General features: G+C 27.0%; 8 protein-coding genes across 8 annotated transcripts; 5 read left to right on the forward strand and 3 right to left on the reverse strand.

Moving 5' to 3' along the window:
* Positions 1 to 237: 237 nt before the first annotated feature.
* DICPUDRAFT_154656 (uncharacterized protein) lies at positions 238 to 5,067 on the forward strand (the record flags this gene model as incomplete). Its single annotated transcript, XM_003290111.1, has 2 exons — positions 238 to 316; positions 467 to 5,067. 2 exons carry the CDS (start codon positions 238 to 240, stop codon positions 5,065 to 5,067), a joined length of 4,680 nt encoding a protein of 1,559 aa, XP_003290159.1.
* A 414-nt stretch (positions 5,068 to 5,481) lies between these two features.
* Positions 5,482 to 9,918, forward strand: ABCG16 (uncharacterized protein; the record flags this gene model as incomplete). The annotated part of the gene is made up of 2 exons (XM_003290112.1): positions 5,482 to 6,142; positions 6,209 to 9,918. The coding sequence occupies 2 exons, from the start codon at positions 5,482 to 5,484 to the stop codon at positions 9,916 to 9,918; spliced, it is 4,371 nt and encodes a 1,456-aa protein (XP_003290160.1).
* A 45-nt stretch (positions 9,919 to 9,963) lies between these two features.
* Positions 9,964 to 17,729, reverse strand: DICPUDRAFT_80916 (uncharacterized protein; the record flags this gene model as incomplete). Its single annotated transcript, XM_003290124.1, has 7 exons — positions 9,964 to 10,465; positions 10,540 to 12,156; positions 12,235 to 15,528; positions 15,594 to 16,379; positions 16,449 to 16,926; positions 17,000 to 17,290; positions 17,690 to 17,729. 7 exons carry the CDS (start codon positions 17,727 to 17,729, stop codon positions 9,964 to 9,966), a joined length of 7,008 nt encoding a protein of 2,335 aa, XP_003290172.1.
* Positions 17,730 to 18,218: 489 nt separating this feature from the next.
* Positions 18,219 to 20,342, forward strand: DICPUDRAFT_80917 (uncharacterized protein; the record flags this gene model as incomplete). Its single annotated transcript, XM_003290113.1, has 3 exons — positions 18,219 to 18,447; positions 18,521 to 19,145; positions 19,211 to 20,342. 3 exons carry the CDS (start codon positions 18,219 to 18,221, stop codon positions 20,340 to 20,342), a joined length of 1,986 nt encoding a protein of 661 aa, XP_003290161.1.
* A 454-nt stretch (positions 20,343 to 20,796) lies between these two features.
* On the reverse strand, positions 20,797 to 21,619 carry DICPUDRAFT_72846 (uncharacterized protein; the record flags this gene model as incomplete). Its single annotated transcript, XM_003290125.1, has 2 exons — positions 21,400 to 21,619; positions 20,797 to 21,328 (listed from the first exon to the last, which is right to left on the reverse strand). A coding segment is annotated over exon 2 (212 nt), but the record flags the coding sequence as incomplete, so codon positions are not given.
* A 681-nt stretch (positions 21,620 to 22,300) lies between these two features.
* Positions 22,301 to 22,736, forward strand: DICPUDRAFT_154662 (uncharacterized protein; the record flags this gene model as incomplete). Its single annotated transcript, XM_003290114.1, has 2 exons — positions 22,301 to 22,577; positions 22,603 to 22,736. The coding sequence occupies 2 exons, from the start codon at positions 22,301 to 22,303 to the stop codon at positions 22,734 to 22,736; spliced, it is 411 nt and encodes a 136-aa protein (XP_003290162.1).
* Positions 22,737 to 22,877: 141 nt separating this feature from the next.
* Positions 22,878 to 23,111, forward strand: DICPUDRAFT_154663 (uncharacterized protein; the record flags this gene model as incomplete). The annotated part of the gene is made up of 1 exon (XM_003290115.1): positions 22,878 to 23,111. One exon carries the CDS (start codon positions 22,878 to 22,880, stop codon positions 23,109 to 23,111), a length of 234 nt encoding a protein of 77 aa, XP_003290163.1.
* An 876-nt stretch (positions 23,112 to 23,987) lies between these two features.
* DICPUDRAFT_154665 (uncharacterized protein) lies at positions 23,988 to 24,771 on the reverse strand (the record flags this gene model as incomplete). Its single annotated transcript, XM_003290126.1, has 3 exons — positions 23,988 to 24,268; positions 24,335 to 24,538; positions 24,615 to 24,771. The coding sequence occupies 3 exons, from the start codon at positions 24,769 to 24,771 to the stop codon at positions 23,988 to 23,990; spliced, it is 642 nt and encodes a 213-aa protein (XP_003290174.1).
* Between the last annotated feature and the right edge of the window lie 2,691 nt (positions 24,772 to 27,462).

Here is a 27,462-nt window from a genome sequence, read left to right on the forward strand (position 1 = left end):
TAAAATAACCAAGTAACAACAGTGCACAAATATGCCCCGTGTATAATTAATTAATCATTTTTTTAAAGAAATATAAAAGAAAAAACCTCCCAAGATATTTTATTTTAAAAATTTTATTTATTTTTTTTTTATTTTTTTATTTTTTTATTTTTATTTTTTTTTGATGATATCTTTTTTTTTTTTGATCAAAAATTTTTTCATTTTTTTTATTCAGCCAAAAATAAAATAAATATAAAAATGAAAATAATAAATAATTTGCTTTTGATTTTATTATTTTTATTTTTATATTCAAATAATGTAAAATCTATAAATACTGGTATTTTTCGTAAGTGATGCGTTTAAACTAGAGATTAAACATTACATTTAATTATTATTTTCAAAATAATTTTTTTTTTTTTTTTTATAATTATTTGTCTTATTTTACCTTTTTTTATATTAAACAAAAATTCCATTTTTTTTTTAATAGTTGAAAGTTTTACAATTGGAACACCATACCCTAATGGACAGTATGTTGGTGTTATAACTCCATTTTCACCAGGTGGTTTGGGTAATATAGGAATTTCATTTACATTTAATGCATATGAGGCAACATTAACTCAATACATTACAGTCAATTTCTATGACCAAGAATCAAATTTAAAGTTCAGTATTGAAAATGTATATTTTGCCCTTGAAGGTGAACAACAAACCACTAATCCAAGTACTTCCGGCACAGCATCAGCAGTAGATATTTCCATTTTAGATCAACAATCAATTAAAGCTTCAAATACATTCCGTGGTTTAAAAGCTGCCCAAAATGTCTATAAGATGACTGTAACTTTTCCAGCATCAGAATTAGTATATCCAGGTTCCTATGAAATTGTGGATTATTTAACTTTTGGTTTTGATATCCCAGCATTTGCCAGCTATACATTTCCAGATCAGAAAATTACTTTTGTTTCTCCAGCTTATCACCCAAATTCTACTCAAATTTTAAAACAAACCAACATTGAATTATCAATAGATTATGGGGAAAGTCAATATTGTAAATCTATTGTTCTTTTGGATGAAAATAGTATATCACATTCATATGGTTTATATTACATTACCGATAAATACCAATCACAATCAGTAAAATTAAATTCAATTAAAACATCAGCAACCTCTGATATAACTAAATTTTACTTTTTATCAAAATATCCAATCAGTACAACTCCAACTACCTTCTCATATACTCTATTTGACGCTATAACTGGTCAAACATCATTAATCAGTGCAACTCTAACATGCAATTCAAACGTTGATGCATCACTTCCAAGTAATATGGTTGTTTTAGGTTCAAGTTCATTTACCTATGTTGCAATGAAAACTTCATTTAGGGTTGCAACAGCAACACTTAATTCTGCACCATTAAAACCAACATCAATTAAACTCTCATCTGGTAAATGGATTGGCTTTGTTAGACTCTCAAATGTTCAACTAAATTCATATTCATTAAATATTTCTCCCGAGGGACTAACCAATGTTTTTACAAAGACTCCCATATCCTTTACCCCAAATCTTAACGGCGTTAAAGTTGTTCAATTATCAAGTTTTGTAGAAAATGATGTAAATTTAAAAAAGAATGTTTCAAATAGCCAACTTAAATTTTATGTTGAAGTTAAACCAGATGTAAATAGCTATGGCAAAGTCGCAACAATTGATTTCCAATATAATGGAGTTGTATTTTATAGCGATAAAGAAATTGTTGATAATATCTACAAAAAGGTTATTTATATCCCAGATACAATTATCACTAAAACAGCTAATATATTAAAAATAAATGTTAATAGTGAAAATTTTGGAAGGTATGAAATTTCACAATTTACCATTGACATGGCTTCATTAGCAGCAACAACCACTTCAAACACTATTTCAAATCAAGAAATGAATTTACAGTATGGCAAAAAATTCTTTTTAAATTCATTCAAAGGTCGCTTACTAATGAGCGAAGATATTTACCAAATACCAAATTTAAAAATGTCTTATTATACTACAGATAAAACAACATTCTTCGCTGGATACAATGACGATGTCTATATTGAATCAAATTATCCATTTGGTTATACAAATTATTTCAATAATTTAACTTATGAACCATCAGTTCCTTTTATGTCCGATACCCCAGGCTCTACAATTAATTCAGACCCAAATTACGCTTTTCCAACATCTATTATCAATAGTCCATTGCTTAAAAGAGATTATGTAAATCCAAATGTTTTCTCAGCTTTTACATTCAGTTCAGATTTAACCCAGAAACCAGATAGTGTAGTGATAACAGTTAGCGACTCTATTGGTATCTCATCAATCAAACCAAATTGTAAAGTTAGTCTTGGCCCAACTACATTCACCCTTTTACCATCAAATATTTTCAGTATATCTGAACCAAACTTTTCAAACGTCCAATATCAATTCAATTTTAAATTTAATAGATACTTTTGTAATTCCCCACCAATTATTGATTGTACAGATATTAGGGGCAATAGATTATATGATAGCGGTGAATCTTCATTGATCAACAGTTTCTTATACTCTGGCTTAGAATCATGTACAAACACAAATATTCCCCCATTACGTCTTTTGGCTTTGACCTATTCTTACAATAACGCTTATTCGAATATCAATTTAAATACTTGGTTTGTTAGTGACAATTCAGCAGATTACTCCCAATATCTTTTTGAGATTTTAGTTTATGACAACTATGATAATATTGGCGAACCAATTCAAATTAAAAGATTCGCACAAATTATCACTTACCCAGAAACATCATCTTTTGTTTGTGGCTTCTCGATTAGTGAAACCATTTTGGACAACGATCAAACTCTTAAGAGATTCATTTCAATTAGAGTTTCGTCACTATCAAGTCCTAATTCCAAATATGTTTTATCTACAAAAGAATTGGAATATATGAACACAAATGCCCAAAGCAGTACCGTAACAACTTCAATTATTTCATCCCAATATACTATCAGAAATAATAAGTACTATGATGAAAATTCCCCTAATGCTATTGACTTTTTTTCATCAGTATATAGTCTCGTTTTAACCAAAGATCAAATTACATTCACCTCATCATTAATGGATTTATTCAAAAATATAACATTTGTCATTAAAAACAAATACAACCCATATGCTTTATATGTTCACTACGATTCCACCGATCCAAAAACTTATTTATCAAAAACTTCATCAACTTTGGTTTTATCCTTACCAAGTACACTAGTGGATGTAAATAAACTCTTTATAGATTCAATTTGTGATCATTTTAGCAATTGTTATGAGCTTGGTCCTTATAGCAAATTTAGTACCATTTTTAATGGTGTACCTCTTACCCCACATTCCGGTTCTGCAACTATCGGTAAACCTACATTCTCTAGAAATTACATCGATGTCAGCTCATCAAATCGTAAAGTTAAAGTTTCAATTGATATCTCCTACCAATCATTACCATTTAAACAATCAATTGTTGCATCAGATCCAATTTTTTATATAACCGAAATAGATTCAAATGATCAAGTTTCATGTCCATTAAAACAATTTGAAAATTCAACAACCTTTAGTTGCAATTTAGAAATTCCATTTATGTTTGGTAGTAGAACTCCCCTAGGTCACTGTTCCGTTTATAATTTGGTTTATGAAGATGGCTATTTAGATGGTGTACGTTTCGATACATGTTCACTCTTTTTATATACACAATACCTTAAAGAGCCAGTAATAACCGAGGTCTCAACAAAAATGTATGATTCAAATCTTTACTTTTATGGTATTAATTTAAATCTCTTAGATTCAGCAATTCAAGATAAATCATTATTTACTTCGGCACCTTTCACATATGTAAATGAAACTAGTGGTTACTATATTTTGAAAGAGAAACTTACAAAGCCGGTAGACATTAAGGTTGGTTCAAAAGTCTATAGTGTATTTATCTACACTTGCTTAAAAGATGATTGTAGTGGTAACGGTAAATGTAATATGACAACATTGACATGCCAATGTAGCCAAGGTTGGGGTGGTACAGATTGCTCAATCGATCAAACATTTGTATGTAAAGATAATTGTAATGGCCAAGGTTCTTGTAGTACCGATAAAACATGTAATTGCAAACCTGGTTTTACTGGTGTCGCTTGCGAATTTAAAAATTCAAATATCTCCATGAATATGAACACTAGTATCACATCCCCATCAGTTATATTGGATGGATTCGATTCATTCAATTTAAATAATTATACAAAAAAATCAAAATATCATATCGAGTTGGTTTATATTCAAGAGGTGGATGTTTTGGGTAAAGTTTTAAATAGATTTAATTTTAATGAAACCGGATGGTCATTAGCATCAACAAATGGTGAAACATCAAGTACATTCAATACAACATTATTAGAATATTCAAATTTCACGGTAAGGGTAGATATATTTAAAACAGATACTCAAATGACCTGGGCCAACGAACATTTAGCAATCCCAGCCAACTCTATCAAATTTTCAGTTAGAATTGATAATTATACATTCTCGTCAAATCTCAATAAACTAGAAATGTTTTATCAAACATCACCAAACTCTGATTTAGAATGTGCCATAAAACAACAAATTGCATGGGGGGCCAAAAAATCAACTGATATGCATTGGGTAACATTACCAAATAACCAATTACAACTCTATGGTAGATTTTCAAATAGTTTAATTTTGGATGATAGAATAGTTTCAACATCAAATGAAGGCTTAGAATTTGGATCAACAGTTCAGGTAAAAGTCAACATTCCATTCTTTAAAGATTATGCCGAATTAGACCCAGATTTTTCAGTACTTGTGGATGTCAACATGGATGAAACTGTGTATGATGAATGTGGAATTCCAGTAGGAACCAAATCAAACAGAAAATGGGTCATTCCAGTTGCCGTGGTAGTTGGGGTGGTCGGTGCCACTATTTTATTTATTTCCATTTTCGCTGTTGCTTATAAGAAAAATACAAATTTAAGACTTTTTATGTTAAGCTTTAAGTCTAAATTTGGTGGAAGCAGAGGCGGTGTTTCAATGAAAAATTTTAATTAAATCATAACAAAGATTAATATGTATATATATGTAATAAAATAATTCACACTAATTTTTTTAATTTTTTTTTTAATTTTTTTAAAATTTTCGCACTTTTTTTTTTTTAACCACATTTCTCATATTTACCTCCATCAAATGATGATAAAAAAATAATTATTTGTATTTTTATTTTTAATATTTACACTTTTTTTAAGAAACAATGAGGCAAATTATATTAAACACATATTATTATTATTTAAATTAGGGTTAGTATTAAATTTAATTTAATTTATAATGGTTTTTTTTTTAATATTTAAATACAAAATAATTTACTTATTTTTATTTTTATCAACAAATAAACAAACAAACAAATAAATAAATAAAAAAATAAATATATAAATAATAATTTAAACAATTTTTTTTTATATTAATAAAATGAAGTTTCTTGATACCTTATCAAGATCATTTAATAATAATAAAAACGAAGGTGCGGTTAATTTAGAAGCACCATCGCAATTACCAGAATATAATCAACAGGAAAATGGTTCTTTAAGAAAGAAATTTATCAATTCATTAAAGGATTCTTTTGGTACAATTAGGAATAGTTTGGATATTTCTTCAGTTCTTCAAGATCATATCAATGGCTATAATTCTGGTATTCCAGATCCTTTCGAAAGTAATGATAATGATTTTGGCAATTTTCAAAATAATGATCATTTATATGATAGAGTAAAATTACAACAAAAAACAGAATTAATTCAAAAGTATCTATCATTAACTAGTTCAATTTCATCAAATGGACAAACTGTTCTCGTTGATCATATGGATTATAGTGTTATGGAATCACCAAGTTTCTTTTCAAGAAAAGAAAAGGTTGAGATTCTGTCAGATCTCTCTTTCTACTTAAAACCAGGTATGATGGTTTTATTATTGGGTGACCCAAGTGCAGGTGTTTCAACATTATTCAAATGCTTAACAAACAGAATTCCAAGTCGTGGTCTTATTGAAGGTGATGTTTTATTCAATAATCAACATATTGATAGTGATCACCATCACAAAAAGTATATTTTTGTTCAACAATCTGACAATCATATTCGTAAGTAACAAAAATGAATATATAATTTAAAAAATAGCACATTTATTAATAAATATTTTTTTTCAGCAACTCTTACTGTTAAAGAAACATTAGATTTCGCTATTAATTGCCAATCAAATTTAAATAATGAAAATAAAAAAGAGTTGCGCGATACAATTTTACAAATTTTAAATTTAACTCATGTTCAAGATACATTGATCGGTAATCATGCAATAAGAGGTATTTCTGGGGGTCAAAAGAAGCGTATGACAATTGCAGTTGAATTGGTTAAAGGTGCTTCGACAATATTTTTAGATAATTGTACTAGTGGTTTAGATTCAACAAGTGCTTTCGAGTTATTGCATTCAATTCAAATGATTTCTAAAATTGCTAATGTACCAGCATTAATATCTTTATTACAACCATCACCAGAAATATTTTCATTGTTTACTCATGTTCTTATGATGAAGGATGGCCAGTGTTTATTCTTTGAAGAAAAAGAAAGGGTTTTTGAACATTTCAGTCAATTCAATTTAGAATGTAACGATAAACAAAATCCAGCAGAATTTCTCTCAAGTATATACCATTTAGCTCAGTTAAATAATGATTGTCAATTAAAAACAACTACTGATTTTGTTATTGCCTATAAACAATCGCAATATTATAAAACTACTTTAGTTACAGTTAGTCAAGAAAAATTAGTCAACAATAATAATTTTAATAATAATAATGAAATATTGTTATCAAATCAATTGGTTATTGGTGATGACAATGAAATTTACAAGTTATCATTGTTTTATCAAATAATATTAAATTTAAAAAGAGTATTTTTGATGACAACTAGAGATAGACCCGCCATTGTTTCAAGAGTTGTTAAAGCTTCATTATTAGGAACTATTATTGGAACTCTTTTTCTTCAATTGGATTCAAGCCAAAAATCAGCAAATTTAATACCATCATTATCTTTTTTTCTTTTAACCTTTGTAGTTTTTGGTTCACTAGCGGGTGTTCATCAACTTTTCACTGAAAGACCAACCTTTTACGATCAAATGATGGGTAAATACTATAATTGTATTGCATACTTCTTCTCTGGTTTAGTTTCAGATTTAATATGGAATATGTTAGATGTAGTTATTTTTTCATCAATCTCCTATTGGTTAATTGGACTAAACCCAACCACAAAAAGATTTTTATTCTTTATACTCCAAATATACTTGTTAGACTGTTTGGTTAATCGTGTTTCAAAGATGGTTTCGATTTTTTCACCAACTGCAACAATTGCTAGTACTCTCGCACCGTTATACTTTAGTTTGTTTTTATTAATGGCTGGCTATATGATCCCAAAAGGTGCAATTGGTCCATATTGGATATGGATGCATTACATATCGCCATTCAAGTGGGTTTATGAAAGTATTTTAATCAACGAGGTTATAGGTCAAATATATACATGCGATCCATTAGAACTTATGCCACCATCATTCTACCCCTCAATTAATATTAGCTACCCAAATGGTTTTAGTGGTCACCAAGTTTGTCCAATTACTACTGGAGAACAGATTTTGATTTCAAAAGACATTAGAGCCGATAGTGAGTATAGGAAATTTTCAATCTATATTTTACTTGGAATGTATTCATTATTTTCATTAATTTCGATTATTGGTTTATCAAAAGTTAGATTTGATAATGTTGGTAGTAATAAAAAGATTAATAAAAAAAATAGTAATAGCCAAAACAATAATAGATCAATTAAATTAGTTACATCTCCATCTTCTTCCCCATCACAAAATCACAATCAACAAATAGCAAACAATAAGAACGATAGTACAATGGATAAGTGTTATTTCACTTTCAAAAACCTATCGTATAAAGTAATAATTAAAAAGAGACATGGTATAAAGATTAATAGAACTCTTTTAGATAATATTAGTGGGTTTGTTAAACCAGGTACTCTGGTAGCATTAATGGGATCAAGTGGTGCTGGCAAATCAACCCTTTTAGATATTTTGGCAAATAGAAAGAGTACAGGTATTATCACTGGCGAAATTTTATTAAATGGTAAACCAAGAGACCAATGCTTCAATCGTTATGTTGCCTATGTCGAACAGGAGGACCAACTTCCAGATTTTCAAACTGTTAGAGAAGCAATTACATTTTCAGCACTATTAAGACTACCTAGAGAAATGAAATACCACGATAAAATGAATAAAGTAGAATATATTTTAGATGTTTTGGAACTCCGTTCAATTGCTTCGTGTATTATTGGTAAGCAAGATCATGGTATAACTCAAGAACAAAGAAAGAGAGTAAACATCGGTGTAGAATTAGCTAGTGATCCATTCGTTTTATTCTTAGATGAACCAACCACCAACCTTAATGCTAAAAGTGCAGAGGTTATAATGAACATAGTTAAAAAGATCACTCTTAATGGCAAATCTGTTATATGCACAATTCATCAACCATCCGAAAGCATTTTTAAGAAGTTTGACTCAGTACTTTTATTAACTCAAGGTGGTTTTATGGCATATTTTGGTGAACTAGGTCCAAATTGTAGAACTATTTTAAATTATTGTTCAGATTTAGGTTACCAGTGTAAAGAAAATAAAAATGTTGCAGATTTCCTTTTAGACTTTTCAGCTTCATTTGACTCAAAGAAAAGACTACAAGAACATGATAAAATTATTCCATCAATTAGATCAAAAATTATTAGTTCAAATAATCAAGATATTGAAAATAATAATATTGATAATAATATTAATAATAATAATAATTTTGACAATGATACCGATATTATTGATTGTTATAAAATTTCAGAATTAAATAGAAATAACCTAGAAATCATCGAAAGCGGTTTACCAATTGGTTTCAAAAGTAAAGTTTTTGTAGATAAAAATGCAACATCGTTTTTATTTCAGTTTTGGATGTTACTATGTAGATTTTTTATTTGCTCCTTTAGAAGAAAGAATGTTATTTTCACAAGAATTGCAAGATCATTATTACTATCAATGGTCACAGGTACACTCTATCTTAACATTGGTGATGACCAAGCCGGAGTAATTAATCGTATAAGCTTCATATTTTTCACATCAACTTTTGCTTCAATCTCTTGTCTATCAAATATACCAGGTATTTTTGAAGATAGATATCTATTCTATCACGAAATAGATTCAAATGCATATAGACATCTCAGTTATATCTTTGCAATGATCATCTCCGATTTGCCATTCACAATGATCTACTCTCTAATATTCAGTGCTCCAATATATTGGATTGTTGGTTTACAAAGCGATTCAAGTAAATTCATATTTTTTATTTTCACTTATTACATTTATCTACAAGTATTGGTATCATTCTCCCAACTTTTAGGTATGGTCAGTCCATCTCTTAGTGTTGCCAATGAAATAACTGGAATCTCATTTTCAATTTTCAGTTTATTTGCTGGTTTTATTATTAAAAAAGACGACATTCCAAGATATTTTAATTGGTTAAATTACATTTCAATTACTAAATATATGGTAGAATCTCTTACAATTAATGAAATGGAGGGTGATGATGCCAAATTCCATTGTACTCAAAATCAATTAATTCAGGTCCCAATCCAATATACTCCTGTTAATTCATCAATAGAAAAAATAGTTTTCAAACCATTTTGTCAAATCTCAACTGGTTCCGATGTCCTTCATCAATTCCATTTAAAAGATTCTTATAAGAATGACAATATTTTAGTTTTGGCTTTCATGTATGTTTTGTTTTTGGTTTTACTTTTAATTCTATCAAAAATTTTAAAATTTAAAAAATAAATAAAATTAATCTTTAAAATGATTGTTATTTTAAACTTTATTTAACTATATATAGTATTTAGGATAATAATGAGATATATTGTAGAATTTTGTATTTGAAAGACTTTCACCACTACTTGTAACCAAAAGAAGTTCTGGTACCAATGAGTTAAAACCTATAAATGTTGCATCACCTCTATCGAGTGTTTCTGGTGTTCCTCTAAGACTAAAGTATGTATTTTTACAAAGACAGTTTAAAATTCCACAATCTGCATATTCAGCAAAAAAAGAAAAATAGTTTTTACTAATTATACTATATCCATAACCATTAAAGTTTGGCTTTAGAAGAGTTTCTTGTGAGGATACATAACTTTTTAATTGTTTGTTGTTTAAAAGGTTTGTAAAGATAAGGGTGCCAGGGTTATAAGAAAGTGAGGTGAACGAATTCTTGAGACCTTGTGCTGGAAGTAAATATGGTTGAGTTTTACCGTCAGTATAGATTGAACTGTGAATGAAAACAACTCTTGAATAAACTAGCTCCATATTATCATTTAATGTTACCCAACCGCTGGAAAAAAATAAATAAAAAAAATTAAAATTATGTTTCATAAATTAAATAATAAAGAAAAAATCTATATTTACCCTTGTTCATCGTTTGGTAATGGCATGACTATGTATCTTTGTGACTGTCCATGCTCCATATTGCACCATATATTTGTATTTGTATTAATATCGTTAATACAAACATTTGTATCACTTTGGATAATAACATTATATGTTGAGGTTGGTGTTGGTTTACTAAAATACCATGTTTTGTTATTTGGATATAAATGTGGATTGGTATCAATATATAGACCCATTGCAAAGTCTCCATGAGATGCCATAAGATAGTCACGACCATTGGTAATAAAATTCTTTGTGGAGTTTAAACTTGTATATAAACCCATTCTATCGATATAGTTACCAGGGATGAGTGGCATAATACCAATTGTGCTAATAGCTGGACCAAATCTACCCCAAACCATTAAGCCTTGGGTATTTTGAATAACTATACCCCATTTACGACCATATGAACCTCCTGGTAAAATATTAAGGTATTGACCCCCAAAACCATTGCTGAGAGTGCACCAAGTGGAAAGCTGATCGTTTGCCGACAATTTGACACATAAATTACCATCGGTTTTAAGAAAAGCTACAAGTGAACTTGATGGAGAAAAATTATATGGACTCCAAACTTCTTCATTTTTGTAATATAATTTGAATCCTCTATTAGTAAATGATAATACAGTATCATCCACTTTAATATTGTAATTAACAGTTAATAAATTGGAATTGGAAGCAACTATATGACCATTGGGAGTTAATGGAATTGAATCTTTGTCATAGACTGGAAGATTTATATTTGATCTATGATCAACAACTCCTTTGTCACTATCTAGTAAAAGCCAAATTGCAACGGTTTCAATTGGGTAGCCAAAGCTATCAATTGGAAGAACTAAATATCTACCATTTACTAATTTATTATTACACCAAACTGGAGCAAGACTTCTGCCAGAGCCAACACATAAATTAGAGTCATCTTTGAAATAAAATTGGTAATTTAGCGAAGAATTTTCTTTTACATATCCCCAAACTCTAGAAGGTTCATAATCAATTTTGTTGAAAGGATTTCTGTCGAAATATAAACCAATTGCTTCGGTAGGTTTTTGGTTCATTGAGAGATAGTGTCTACCATTTGTAATGAAATTTGTTAAAATATTATTTGTTGTATCTAATCTATCGATATAACTTCCTGGAATGAGTGGCATAATACCATCTGTGTTGATGATAGGACCAAATCTACCCCATACCATTTTCCCTGCACTATTTTGAATAACAATTGCCCATTTACGACCATATGAACCTTCTGGTAATACATTAAGATATTTACCACCAAGACTATGACTGCCTGTGCACCAATCTTCTTTTGTTCTAATACATAAATTGCCATCAATACCAAATTCAATAAAAGCAGTTCCATTTGCGATGGGAGATGTAATGCTCCATACAACTTCATTATTAAGTAATAGATGTAAACCACTTGAAGTCATTTGAAGTATCATATTTGCAATAGTTACTTTATACCCAACGGTTAAAGTTTGATTTGTTTCAATATTACCATTTGGACTTAAGGGAATTGAATCTAAACTATTGACTGGAAGTCTTTTATTTGATGCTATATATGCGATACCCTTATCATCAAATAAAGTAATCCAACCCCTAAATATAAAAAATTATAATATTGTTAATAAATATTATTTATAATATTTTTTTAAAAAATTATGAATAAACACATACCAAAAATCATCATCGTTTGGAAGAAGATTTGAACCAGGTAATGGAACAATAACATATCTTTGGTTTCTATTTTTTATATCGTTACACCAATTTGGGTCATTTTCTTTTCCAACTGGGGCCATGCATAAATTGTTTATATAATCGAAATATAATCTTTGATTGGTTTCACTTCTTGAAATTGACCAGGATGGGTTTGTTTTATAAACTAAATTTTTTGGACTATTGTTTTTATAAAAACCAACTGCCTCTGATTCTCTTGAGTTCATTGATAAATAATCATAGCCATTTGTAATAAATTGGGAGATTTTATTGTTATTAATATCTAATCTATCAATAAAACTACCAGGGATGAGTGGCATATTGCCTTCTTGGCTTATAACTGGACCAAATCTTCCCCATACCATTTTACCTTCATTATTTTGAATAACAACACCCCATTTACGACCATATGAACCTTCTGGTAAAATATTAACATATTCACCACCAAGACCTTGAGTAAATGTGCAATTAAGATCAACACCATTAATGTCAGTGATACAAAGATTTCCATCGACATGAAGTTGAGCATAACTAGTTTCATGATTAGAGGTAAGACTCCAAACAACTTGACCTTCATGTCTAATTCTTAATCCATCAGTCATTAATAGTTCTGTATTTCCAACCGAAAGATATGTAAAACGACCTCTACCTTGATTTCCATTTTTAGTTAATGGAATAGAAAGCTGATTAAAAACTAGTGGTGGTTTTTGTGAAATGCTAAAAACATCGGTAAAATCATCAGATAATAAAACCCATCTCCAGTATAAGTCATCTTGTGGAACTTGATTGTTTTGAAGAGGAACTACTAAGTATCTGATATTCTCTTTAAGAGTTGGACTACACCAAATATATTCACCATCACTATTTATTGCAGTAACACATAATTCTTTAGCAGAACTACTGAATTCTAATTTATAATTCTGGTTATCCATTCTTCCAACTGACCATGCTGAAGAGGTTGGTGTAACAAAATTGTTTGGATTATTTTTATAATAAAATCCCATAGCTTCTATTTCTCTTGAGTTCATTGATAAATAGTCACGACCGTTTGTAATAAAGTTGGTAAGAATGTTATTTGTTGGATCTAATCTATCGATAAAATTACCAGGAATGAGTGGCATAATACCTGTATCAGAGATAATTGGACCAAATCTACCCCATACCATTGAACCTGCACTATTTTGAATAACGATTGCCCATTCACGACCATATGAACCTTCTGGTAATATGTTAAGATATTGACCATTTAATGTTTGAGAGTAAATGCAGAAAATAGGTTTAGAATTATGTATAAAACAAAGATTACCATCAACACCAAAAGCTAAATAAGCATTTTTATCTTCACTACCTACAGAAAGTGGGTTATAAACCACTACTCCACTATGTGACAATTCAAAACCATCGCCTCTTACATTGAGTGTTGTTTTTCCAACAACAAGTTTTTGATTGTATTTTAATACATCACCAGCTTTTAAATATCCATTGGTTGTTAAAGGAATTCTTTTTTGATCAAAAATTGGTTCAATACGATTTGCTAAACTGTAAACAACTTGATTATTATCATTTAAAATAACCCATCTATAAAATGTTTCATTATATTCATTGAGTGGAGGTGGAATAACTACATATCTTTGGTTTGGGAAATAATCTGCACAGTAAATGGTATTGATTAACTCTTTTCCTTTTTCACCAACGCATAACTTATCATTAATATCATTAAAATATAATAAATAATTTAAATTGCTCGATTTATTAACCGACCAAACCGAATCTTGAGTAAGGATAAAATTATTTGGGTTATAATTGAAATAAAAACCAAGTGCTTCTAATTCTCTTGAGTTCATTGATAAATAGTCACGACCATTAGTAATAAAGCCCTTTTCACTGATGAATCTTTTTGAACTATCATATCTATCAATGTAGTTACCTGGAATGAGAGGTAACTTACCTAAATCTGATATTGCTGGACCAAATCTACCCCAAACCATTATACCTTCGCTATTTTGAATAACTATACCCCATTTACGACCATATGAACCATCTGGTAATATGTTAAGATATTTACCACTGAGAGAATGGCTGGCTGTGCACCAATCTACTTTTGATCTAATACATAAATTGCCATCTTGACCAAATTCAGCAAAAGCAGTTTCGTTTAAAGTTGATAATGGGAAAGGATTCCATACAATGTCATTATTATATAATAATTGTAATCCTGTATTAGTCATTTGAAGCCTGATACTACCAACAGTAATTGTCTTTGAAAGTAGAGTACCATCAACAGAAATAATGTTACCTGTAGTGATTTTTTGTTTTGTTTCAATAAAACCATTTATACTTAATGGAATTCTGTTTTTGTTAAATACTTGTTCCCTTTGATTTGATAGTATATCGGTTATATTTTTATTTCCATCCATGACAAAGATACCCCAAAAACCGTTATTATTTGATAAATATGTATTTTGAGGGACAACAACAACATATCTCTGATTTTTTGAAAGTATATTATTACACCATGTATTTGGAGGACCATTGATATCACCAAGACATAAATTAGAATCATCTTTGAAATATAATCGATAGTTGATATTAACATTTGTTCTATTTACTGACCAAACCGGTATTGAATCTCCATCAATTTTGTTAAAAGGATTACTATTTGAATAAATGCCCATTGCTTCAAAAGTTTTTTGGTTAACTGAAAGATAATCACGACCATTTGTAATAAAAGTTCTACCACCAACCAAAAGTTTATTATTTGTTGGATCTAATCTATCGATAAAACCACCTGGAATGAGTGGAATACTATTAAAGTCAATGACTGGACCAAATCTACCCCATACCATTAAACCTTCACTATTTTGAATAATAAGTGCCCATTTATAACCATATGAACCATATGGTAATACATTGAGGTATTTACCACCAAGACCATGGCTGCTAATGCAAGTACCTTTTTCTGTTCTAATACATAAATTACCATCAATACCAAACTCAGCAAACGCAGTTTCATTTGCAGCAAGTGTTGGATTAGGATTCCATACAACAACATTATTATGTAATAATTGAAGACCTGTACTGGTCATTTGAAGCTTGATACTACCAACAGTAATAGAATGACCGACACCGAACTTTGAATATGCTTGTAAATAACCATTTTGAGTTAGTGGAATTGACTTTAAATCATTTACTGGCTTTATGAAATTAGTTATATTAAAAACTATTGATTTAGAGTCATTTAAAGTGACCCAACGCCTATTAAAAATTATTAATAATTAGTTTAAATTCAATTTTTTCATTAAAAATATGTAATTAATTACCAAAAACCATTTTCTTCAGGCATTTCTTCATTATTTAGAGGAACAACAACATATCTTTGATCGGAATTAATTATATCATTACACCAAGAATTGGAACTACCATTGATTTCACCAACACATAAATTTGAATTATTTTGGAAATATAATTGATAAGAATCGCTTGATTTTTTGTTGACTGACCATACAGATGAACATTCATGGAGATATCTGAGTGCATCATTTTCTTTGTTAACATAAAGATAATTTTTACCATTTGTAATGAAGGTTGATAAAACATTGTTTGCTGGATCTAATCTATCGATAAAATTACCAGGGATGAGTGGCATAATACCCTTTTTGTTAATAGCTGGACCAAATCTACCCCATACCATTAAACCTTGAGTATTTTGAATAACAATACCCCATTCACGACCATATGAACCTTCTGGTAAAATATTGAGATATAGACCACCAAGGTTATGACTGCTGGTACACCAACCTTCAAGTCTTGTTTTAATGCAAAAATTACCATCAGTACCAAAAAGAGCATAGGCATTGACATCAGAATTTGAGAAAGTAAAAGGATTCCAAACTATTTGGCCTTTATGAGATAACTGAATACCATCTTGAGTCATTGATAATATTGTATTACCAACTGTATAGCTGTCACCAACATTAATATATCCATTTGAAGAATGAATAGAACCCTTAAAAGTTAATGGAATTGACTTTGTGTCAAAAACTGGTAATGGTCTACTTGATACAATACTAGAAATGTTATAATCACTTGACAATACAACCCAATACCTATAAACATAATTTTAATGTTAATACCTAAATTCTTCTGAAATAAAATAAAAAAAATAAAATACATACCAAAAACCATCATCATTTGGGATATTTTCATATCCTTCTAAAGGAACAACTATATATCTTTGGTTGGCTGTAACATTATGACTAGTACACCATTTATGTGATTCTTCACCAACAATACCAACACATACTTTTGAATCTTCTGTAAAGAATAGTGAATAGCTATCCTCTTGATAATCTTTCGAAATAGACCAAAGTGATGACTTTGAAACTTCAATAGGGTTACCATGGTAAAAACCAACGGCTTCGGATGTGTTTTGGCTAAGACCCATACTCAAGTAGTATCTACCATTGGTTAAAAAATTTTTATTAATGGTTGTATTTAATCTATCGATATAACTACCTGGTATTAATGGAATAACATTATCACTCGAAACAATTGGTCCAAATCTACCCCAAACCATTTGCCCATCAATATCTTGGACTATAATTGACCATTGACGACCATAAGAACCACTTGGAAGAATATTAATATAGGAACCTAATGAAAAATTTAAAGTGGTGTGAGTATATTATTGAAATATGATGATTAATTTTAAATGTTATGAACATACCTCCTAATGAATAAGTATTTGAACGCCATACAGGTGGAGAACCACTTTTGGGGAATAAAAAAAACTCACCATCTTGGTTAAATTGAAAGAGTGCATTTTCGTTAGGAGTCAAAAAGCTATATGGGGACCAAACTGTTTCACCATCTACTAAGAGAGATAAACCGGTATTCTTTAAAACCAATTGAATGGAACCTACACTAAGCGATGCACCTACTTCAAAAGTAGAACCAGCTGCCCAATAACCACCAGGAGTTAAAGGAATTTGGAACTTATTGAATACAGCATCATTGCCTTGAATAAAATAAATATTAAGAAATATTAAAAACAAATAAAAATATGTTTTTTTAATTATCATTATTTTTTTATTTGTTTTTATAACTATGATTAAATAATATAATTACCATTTTTTTTTTAATCTTTAAATAATGATTTTTTTTGATAATAATTTTCTTTTTTAGTTTGATATATTTTAACAATGATTCTATTTTGACAACTGATTGCATCAAATGATTAAAAAATAAATATGATTCTTTAGTTTCCAAGTGATAAAATCAAACAAAAAAAGAAAAAATAAAAAATAAAAAAAAAAATTAAAAAAAAAAAAAAAGACGGTCCAAAAAAAAAAAAATCTTTTATTTCTTTAAAAGTTGAGAATTAATTTTTATTTGTTTTTTTCTTTGGACATAAAACCTAATAAAAATAAAATTGATTGTTTTTTTACATAACCCATTTTTTTTTTAAATAACTAAATTTTTTTATTTAAAATTATTTCTCAATTAATAAATTAAATTTTTTTACGTTATGACATTCAGAGATTTAGATTTTTTTTAAACTATAATCCAAACAAAAAAAAAACACTTTAAAATTTATCATTACAAACTATTGGAAATTATAGTAAAATCAAATTTTTAATCCTGATTATTAAAGAACTGCCATGATGGATCACTGATCCGTATTTTGACAAAATAGTGACATGCCGCTACCATAATCAAATTATTTTCAAAACTCTATATCTTTCAATTATTTTATATCAACATTAACCAACGTTCAAAAAAAATTCAATCCTGATTATTAAAGAATGACCGCAAAAAAATTTATTGGAATTGTTTTTTTTTTTTTCTTAATTTTTTTATTAAAATATTCAATAATTATAAATAATAACTAATTTTTTTTTTTTCATTTATAAAATTCCTCATTGTTTTAAAAATTTTTTAAAAAAATGAAATTATTTTTAAAATTATTTCTTTTATTTACTTTAATTGTATTGGTATTTTCAAAAAATTCCAATGATATGACAAACTCAAAATTTTATGAAAATTTTATTAAAGATCAATTAAAAATCTCTAACAAACAAAAAGTAGAGGCTTTAGATAAAGCAATTGCTGGTGCTCAGGATACATTCTCTCCAAGTATTTTTGATAAATTTGGTGCTTTTTCTGGCTTGTTAGGTAAGCATTAAATATTTTAAACAACTATATTAAAACTTTATGTTTATACTTACCATTTTTAAATAATCAATAGGTTTGATTCCATATGTTGGTACTGGGTTTAGCACGATTTTTGATATGGGATTAAGCTATGGAAATGCCAAATTGATGAAAGATCTGGTTAAACAATTAATTCTCGATATCAATAACCTTATTGAAGAACAAATCAATGACAAATTTTTTGAATATACCACCAAAAACTTTGAGAGTATTCAAGAAATCATTCAAGAACTAGAAAAAACAATTATTAGCTACGAAAATTCGGAATGGCAGAATATCACTGACTCCAATGCTATAATAAGCAAAATTGATTCCATTCATACAGCTTTTGTCCGAACAAAATTTTTGTTTGATGAAAAAAATAACTTTGTCCAACTCCCAATGTATACATTGTTTGCACATTCACACATTCATTTTCTTAATTCAGTATATAAAAATAAAGAAAGGTATAGAATTAACTCTGCAATATTTCATTTTTTGGAACCAAATTACTTTTTTGAAATGAAGAGCCAATACTATAAGGAAATTTCAGATTCTCTCTTTAGATCTTATGAAGAATTAAGATACAATATAGATTCAAATAAAGTTGAAGGAAAAACAGAACTTAATCACTATATAATATTTGCTAACTGGGCTGATTCTTATGTATTAAAACTAATGTAAGTGTAATATTTTAAAACAACCTAATTTATTATGTCTTTTTACTAAATTTTATTATTTTTAGAAACACTTGGTGGGCTGTAGACCCCTATAGTCTTCCAAAAGGTGTTATTTTGGAAAATGCCAAGATCACGTTATCAGAAATTATTGGTGATGTTGGAGAAAATAATGACAGATATTTTAAACCATGGGATATCCATCAAATAGCTACTCTTTTGGATGGGAAAAATATGTATGCATATGAAGGAAAATTACTTGAAGTCACCACAAGAGAAAACAGCTTTTTTATGCAGATATATTTAGCTAAATTGTGGTTACCCTTTATGAAGTATGTCAGCTCTTCAAACTACTTAATAAGACAAAGAGAGAAAGTGGAACAATACGGTTTAGGTCTTGCATATGATGATGGTAATAATGGCGGTGCAGAACACCCAATTCAAACATCACCTGTAGTTCGTCCAATTGGCAAAATTAATGGTGTCTACTATTCTTTTTTAAAAGATTTCCCATTTGTATATGGTTTTTCATTATTAAAAGATGGAAATAATATTTATTCTTATGGTAAAGATTATGATAAGGAAGGAACTGCAAAAACAATTTCTTTTGAAGGCAAAACTTTAAATAAATTGATTCCCACAAACTATTTGTATAATAGTAGTCCAAACGGATTAGGAAAAGGATTTGCTATGGTGAATGGTGTAATTATGTGCTTTGTCGATGAAGACATTATAGATGCCAATATAATTATTCAAGGAGGTGCAACCCAAGTGGACTCTCAAAAATACTATCATTCAACAAATAAAATGTACTATTCCAACGAATATTTCAATCCATCGAAAATGCTTTTTACTGGTATTGGTTCTTTACAATTCGAATCTCAATCTAAACTAAGCTATCAATTAACCTTTACTTCATATGATAGAAAACCAAGAGCATTTAAAATCTTTTTAAGAGGAAATCCAATGGTTGTTGGTAATTTAGAACTCCATACATACCAAGCAACAGGTTCTGTTCAAAGCTGTGTCGAATACGTTGGAAATTTTAAAGCATCTGGTCTTTATAGGCAAACAGAAGGATATCTTTGGGAAATTGCAACTGTCACTCTTGAATCAACAGACCAAAACTTTATAATGATCGAAAACATTGGTATATCAATTGCATTCAACAGTTTAATTGTTAAAGATTTAGATTATTAAAAAAAATCAAATAAAAATAATAATTGGATTTACTTTTTTAATTATTCTAAATTAAAACATATTTAAATCTTTCTATTAACAAATATTGATTTTGCAATTTCTTTGAAATCCATACAATAGTCTATGCTATATCATAATTTTTTAACTGTATCCTAAATATTTATACCTTGTTTTCATTTGATAGTTACTTAATAATAATCTTCAACAATTAAAAATCAACAATGATTTTAATTTATCAAAAAAGAAATTTTTAAAAATCATTGTTCCTTACTTTTTTTTTTTAAAAGTGAAGCTGATTCCTAAATTAAGTAGGGAAAAAAATTAGTCAAAGTTTGACAAAAAAAAAAAATTCTAAGTTTCCCCCACTCCCACACCCACCCACTTGACTAATTTTTTCATTTTAAAAACTTAGAAACTTTAAAAAAAAAAAAACTTAGAATTACATTATTTTTTTGTATGAAAAAAATTTAAAATTCTTGTACAATTTTATTTAATCATTCCATTTTTGAAATATTTGAATAATTATTAAAGACAGAGTTTTTTCGACAATATCTACTCTTGAAATGTTTGACCATTCCATTAATAACACACATTGTTCTATTCTTTCCCAACCCAAATTTGATCTGTTGTCTACATGTAACCAACAACTTAGCACCCGAAAATGTTCTTTCAATTTCAACGGAAGAAGAAGCAACTGAAAGAACATTTCTTATAATTGATTATAATGTTGGATATTCAATACTATTTTCTTTCCAATATTTTATTGTATCATTTCTGTGATCTAAACTTTCTTCTAAGTATTTTTGGATTTCTTTATACTTAAATATGTATTTGTTTCTTTTTTTCTTCAATAAGCATTTGAATTAAAGGTTCATCATAGTTGCTCTATACCCTCTCTTTGGCAAAGTGATAATCTAAAGTATTTATTGTATCATTTGAAAGATTGTTTTTTTCTCTATATTTTTTTGCTGCTAAACATTTACCATCTATTAAAAATAAGATATTAGTATATAATTTTTTAATCAATAAATTAAATAATAATATGCATACATATTACCATTTGTAAAATGATATCTAATGCTATAGGGATGTTGATAGCTTTTTGTCAGATCTTCAATTGAATTTCTTCTGGTAATAGGTCTTTTATTTGTTCCTTCCATTGATATTAAGTTATTAATATTAAAATATATTTATTTTTTATAATTTTATATTTATTAATGTTATTATTTATTAATTTATTTTTATTTTTTTAAAATATAATAATTTTTTATATTTTTATATATATTAATAAATTTTGATATTGATATATAAATAAAAATTTTGAAGTATTTATAGAAAAAAAATTAAATTTATTTATTTTTAATTTTAAATAATGAGCTTAATTATATAACTGTTGATCGAGAAAACAAACTATCCACTTAATATATTGTAATAAAATATATTTAAAAATCCTCTTAACAATATTTATGTATATTAATAAAAAAAAAAAAAAATTTTAAAAAAAATTTAAAAAAAAATTAAAAAAAAAAAATAAAAGGGGGAAACAACCACACATTACTATATATATTAATTGATTATGATTTAACTGTTTTTTTATTGATTTTTAAACACCTTTTAAATTAAACACTTTTTTTTTTGTTTATAAAACTTAGAAAAATAAAAAAAAAAACTAAAACTTAGAAATTGGCTTTAAAAATGGAACTTATTGACCCCGAACTTAGAAACCCCTTTTTTTCAAAAAATAAACTAAATTTTCTACCCTAGTCTTTTTACTAAATTTTATTATTTTTAGAAACACTTGGTGGGCTATCGACCCTTATAGTCTTCCAAAAGGTGTTATTTTGGAAAATGCCAAGATCACGTTATCAGAAATTATTGGTGATGTTGAAGAAAATAATGGCAGATATTTTAAACCTTGGGATATCCATCAAATAGCTACTCTTTTGGATGGGAAAAATATGTATGCATATGAAGGAAAACTAATTGAAGTCACCACAAGAGAAAACAGCTTTTTTATGCAGATAAATTATGCTGAGTGGTTACCCTATATGAAGTATGTCAACTCTTCAAACTACTTAATAAGACAAAGAGAGAAAGTGGAACAATACGGTTTAGGTCTTGCATATGATGATGGTAATAATGACGGTGCAGAACACCCAATTCAAACATCACCGGTGGTTGGTCCAATTAGCAAAATTAATGGTGTCTATTATTCTTTTAAAAGACTTCCCATTTGTATATGGTTTTTCATTATTAAAAGATGGAAATAATATTTTTTCTTATGGTAAAGATTATGATAAGAAGGAAGGAACTGCAAAAACAATTTCTTTTGAAGGTAAAACATTAAATAAATTGATTCCCACAAACTATTTGTATAATCGTAGTCCAAACTGAAATTTCAATCCATCGAAAATGCTTTTTACTGGTATTGGTTCTTTACAATTCGAATCTCAATCTAAACTAAGCTATCAATTAACCTTTACTTCATATGATAGAAAACCAAGAGCATTTTAAATCTATTTAAGAGGAAATCCAATGATAATTGGTAATTTAGAACTCCATACATACCAAGCAACAGTTTCTGTTCAAAGCTGTGTTGAAAACGTTGGAAATTTTAAGGCATCAAGTCTTTATAGGCAAACAGAAGGATATCTTTGGGAAATTTCAACTGTCACTCTTGAATCATCTGATCAAAACTTTATAATGATCGAAAACATTTGTATACCAATTGCATTCAACAGTTTAATTGTTAAAGATTTAGATTATTAAAAAAAACTAAATAAAAAAAAATTGGGTTTTATACTTTCTTAATTTAACTTTTTAATTCTAATTTAAAACCAATTTAAATCTTTCAATAAATAAATATTAATTTTGAAATTTCTTTGAATGATCCTTGCAAATATCTATGCTATAACATTTGATTAAATATATTGGTTCGAAATCATAATCTATTTATATTTCAAACTTATCTAATACTAAACTTTAAAGCCATCAAGATTACAATGTCTAAATTCAACAAGTATTCAGACAAATTTACAGGTATTATTATAATTTTTGTTTTCATTTTTATTTTTGTTTTTTTAATTATTCATATGTTTATTATAATTATTATATGTCATTTGATTATTCATGTGAATATTATTATCGTAATTGAAAAAAAATTTTTAAAACAATTGAAAAATAAATTTTTTAGTTTATATAATTATTTATTTAATGTTTCTCATTTTTGTTTATTAAAGTATAATGATAATAAAGTCTATATTAAATTTATACGAAAAAAATAAAATAAAACGTAATAATTAAATAATTGAATGATTAAAAAAAGAAAATCGGAAAACAACAGATAGTATATATAAAATATAATAACTACTGTAACAATAGAGCTATGGTTTGTTGTCATAACACCTGGCTCAAAAACAACATTAAATACTTCTCTATCTAAAAAATAAAACATTTAAACTCTTATATAAGAGTTAATTAATAATTAATAAATTTATATTATCATTTACTAATAGCAAAACCATGTTTCTTTTATTTTTTTACTGTCTTATGATGGTGTATCCGTGGCTGTATTATTCGCATTAGGTGTACCGTTGTGTATAACCCATCCAGCGGATAAAAACAGTAAAAATGCAAAAAAATTTATTATGGATACCAATTTTTGCCAACTCCTGCATTACATAAGGTGCCTTCTCCATAGTACTGTTTCATGGTAGGTTTTGACCATCCTGCAAATGGTGAAAAGTCACTAAATGATCGAACTCCATCATAATGAGCATACCATAGTGGGAATTTTGATCCACCTTCAAAACTTCCCATTATTGGTACCCATTGCGATGGTGATGTGAACACACCGAAATCTACTCCCTCTTTTTCTAAACTATTGGCCATATCTTGGAAAAAGGCTGCATTATCGCTTGTGCTTGCTTCGTTTTATAAAAAAGAATTAATAAAATGTTTATAAATTAAAATAATGATATATTTAAACTTACGACCCCAATATACTCCAGGACCTTCTATATCTATCCAAATCTTACCATATTTGACACTATTTTCTTTTAAGTAGCTGACCAATTTTGAAGCTTGTATTCCACCATTACCACATGAATAACATGGGAACATATAAACATCAACCTTTGACATTCCTGCTCCCAAAGCATTAGCTACTGAAGCTGCACAATTTGGATCGACTGTGCCTGTATATTTATTTATAAATTAATATTCATTTGTTTTGAAAGAAGCCACTGTATAATTTTTTTAATCTATATTTACCAGTTGAACGAAAACATCTAACAACTGCAAATTCATAACCATTTGTATTTAAGCATTTAAATGAAGAAGTGGAAACAAGCGAAGAGACATCTACACCGTTTGCAGCATTTGCTGCCTTTAGCAAAGCTAAAATACATAGTAATAAAATGACTTTCATTTTTATGAATATAAAGAAATAATAAAAAGACAAAAAAATACAATATAAATTTAAATAAAAAAATTAATTCATGTAATAAAAAACAAAAACAAAAAATTAAAAAATATTTTTAATTAAATTAATTAAAATTAGTGTGTTTAAAAAACAAAACTGATAAATTTATCAGTTATATTCTCACGTGTGAGGATTCGATTCCTGAATTAGTTACATATGAGTTTTTAAATATATATTATGCTTATTTGTTTTTACAAATAAAAACGTTTTATTTATTTTAATTTTAATTTTTAATTATTATGTTAAAATACATATAATTTCAATTACCAAATTTTATTAAAATAATGTGTGTTTTTTTTAATTATTTTTTTTTTGGAATCTTCATAAAATTTTTTTTTTCTCATTATTTTTAATAAAGTTAAGTTAATTTTATTATTGAAGAAGGGTATATTTTGTCATCCCCCAATGAATTTTTTTTCAATTTGTATTTTTCCATCTATGCTTTTCTTTTTCTTTTAAAAATATTTCAATTTGTATTTTTACATCTTTGTTTTTCTTTTAAAAATAATTTTTATCAGATTTTGCTTTTTTTATTATGTTTTATTTAACTAGGATATATACTATGTTTTAACTTTTAATGTGAATAATGATCTTAAAGTAAATAAAATTAATTACTAAAAAATAGTCAATATAAGATTTTAATTAAATTTTTTTTTCTAATTTAATTTTTTGGTATTAGATTAGAAAATTTAACAAGTGTTAAATAATTTTTTTTATAAACAAATAAAATAAATTATATATTTTGAGACATACAATGCCTTGAAAAGGATTAATCAAGCACAATTTGATATTATTATATGTAGACTTCTAGAAGAAATTTGTGAAAAATTAAAAATCCTCAGTAGCTGTTGACCTATGTTTAGATTATTTAGTTCTCAAATCTTCATCTATGATAAATATAAAAAAATAAATAATAAATGGTTTTTATTAAACCTTCTTATGAATATTACCTTTAAATAAATTTAGTTATTCGGAATTAAAAGCTTGATTATGATTTTTTTTAAGTTTATAGATTGAAAACATATCTATGTTTTAATTTATAAAAAAACAATGTTCAATTTTAAAAAAAAATTTAAAAAAAAACAATGTTTAATTTAAAAAAAAAATAACTATAATTAATATCAATGGAAAAATAGTAAGGAAATAATTTTCGAAAATGAAGATGACACTCAAGATAATTCAGATGTCCTTAAATGGGGGTATCTGGCATTATCTAAGTTTTCTTTTTTTTTTTAAAAAAAAATCTTTCTTCATGATATAATTTATATTATTAGTGTAAGAGATAATATTTTATCAAATAAAATTTTTAGTAGTAGGAGTAATTGGTTATTTGTAAAGACTACCTAATAAACTGAGTTTTTAATACCTTTTTATTTAATATTTTTATTCAAATTTAAAACCAATGCCTCTTAAAATTTGTTTTTAAATATTAATTTTGCAATTGCTTTGAAAATTCTTTAACAGCATTTGAATTAAAGAAATTAGATCAAAATATAACTGAAACTACTTCTGATAATCACTTTAATTTGTTTGAATACATTGAATTTTTTAAATTCTAACCTTAATATAGTGGTTTCTAAACATTAGGACTCGGTAATCTCGATAACTTGAATTTTAGGTATAGATATTTGAAATATAGTTAGATTATGATTATGACAAAATGATTTTTATTTCTTAGCTCAATATAATTTTTTAATCAATATTTTATTTATTTAAATTATATAATGTTTAAAAAAAGTTACTATTCATAAAAAATAAAAAAATAAAAAAATAACAACGATGCACTATTGTCAAGCAAAAAAAAATACTGCAACATTAATTGAGAAATTATATACGATGAAAGTTTTAAAAATATAAAGAAAAAATTAATTTAAAAAAATAAAAAAAGAATGGATTATTTAATTTTATTTATTATTAATTTTAAATTTTGATTATTTACAGAAACTATGAACAACCCACCACTACAAAATATACAAAATGACATGAATTCAGTGGATGTTTTATTACTATTTGTGCACCTTATGACTGCTGAATGACAATTTCCGATTGATGAAACACTTTTATTAAAATTTTATTCTTTTTTTCACAATAAAAAATATCAAACTCGTTTCCATACGAATCATAATTTAAAAAAGCAACAAAATCCAATTCTACTACATGGCCATTTCTAATTTTATTATTATTATCATTATTATTATTTTTATTACTATTTTTAATATTATTATTATTTATTTTATTTCTTTTATTTAATTGTTTTTCTGCTTCCCGAAAATAGTCATTTTCTAAAGCTTCATCATTTCCTCTTTTTAAATTTGTCATTCTTATAAACTTTATAAATTTTAATAATCTAAAATTTTAATAAATAATTAAAAAATAAATTAATAATTTATGCAATAAATATTTTTAAAAAAATAAAAAATAAAAATAAAAAATAAAAATAAAAAATGAAAAAGAAAAAAAGAAGAAAAAATGACTACTTTTGTAATTTAATAACAGTAGTGTTTCTTTTTTTTTTAAATATTTGTTTATCTGTTATTACTTGATTTATTATATATTTGTTTAATATTGCTTTTATTTGTTTTTTTTTTTTTTTTGTTTATTTATTTGGGGGAAATTTATACATTTTATTACAATAAC

This window comes from Dictyostelium purpureum (assembly GCF_000190715.1).
Source record: "Dictyostelium purpureum unplaced genomic scaffold DICPUscaffold_209, whole genome shotgun sequence".
In the NCBI taxonomy this organism is placed as follows: Eukaryota; Evosea; class Eumycetozoa; order Dictyosteliales; family Dictyosteliaceae; genus Dictyostelium; species Dictyostelium purpureum.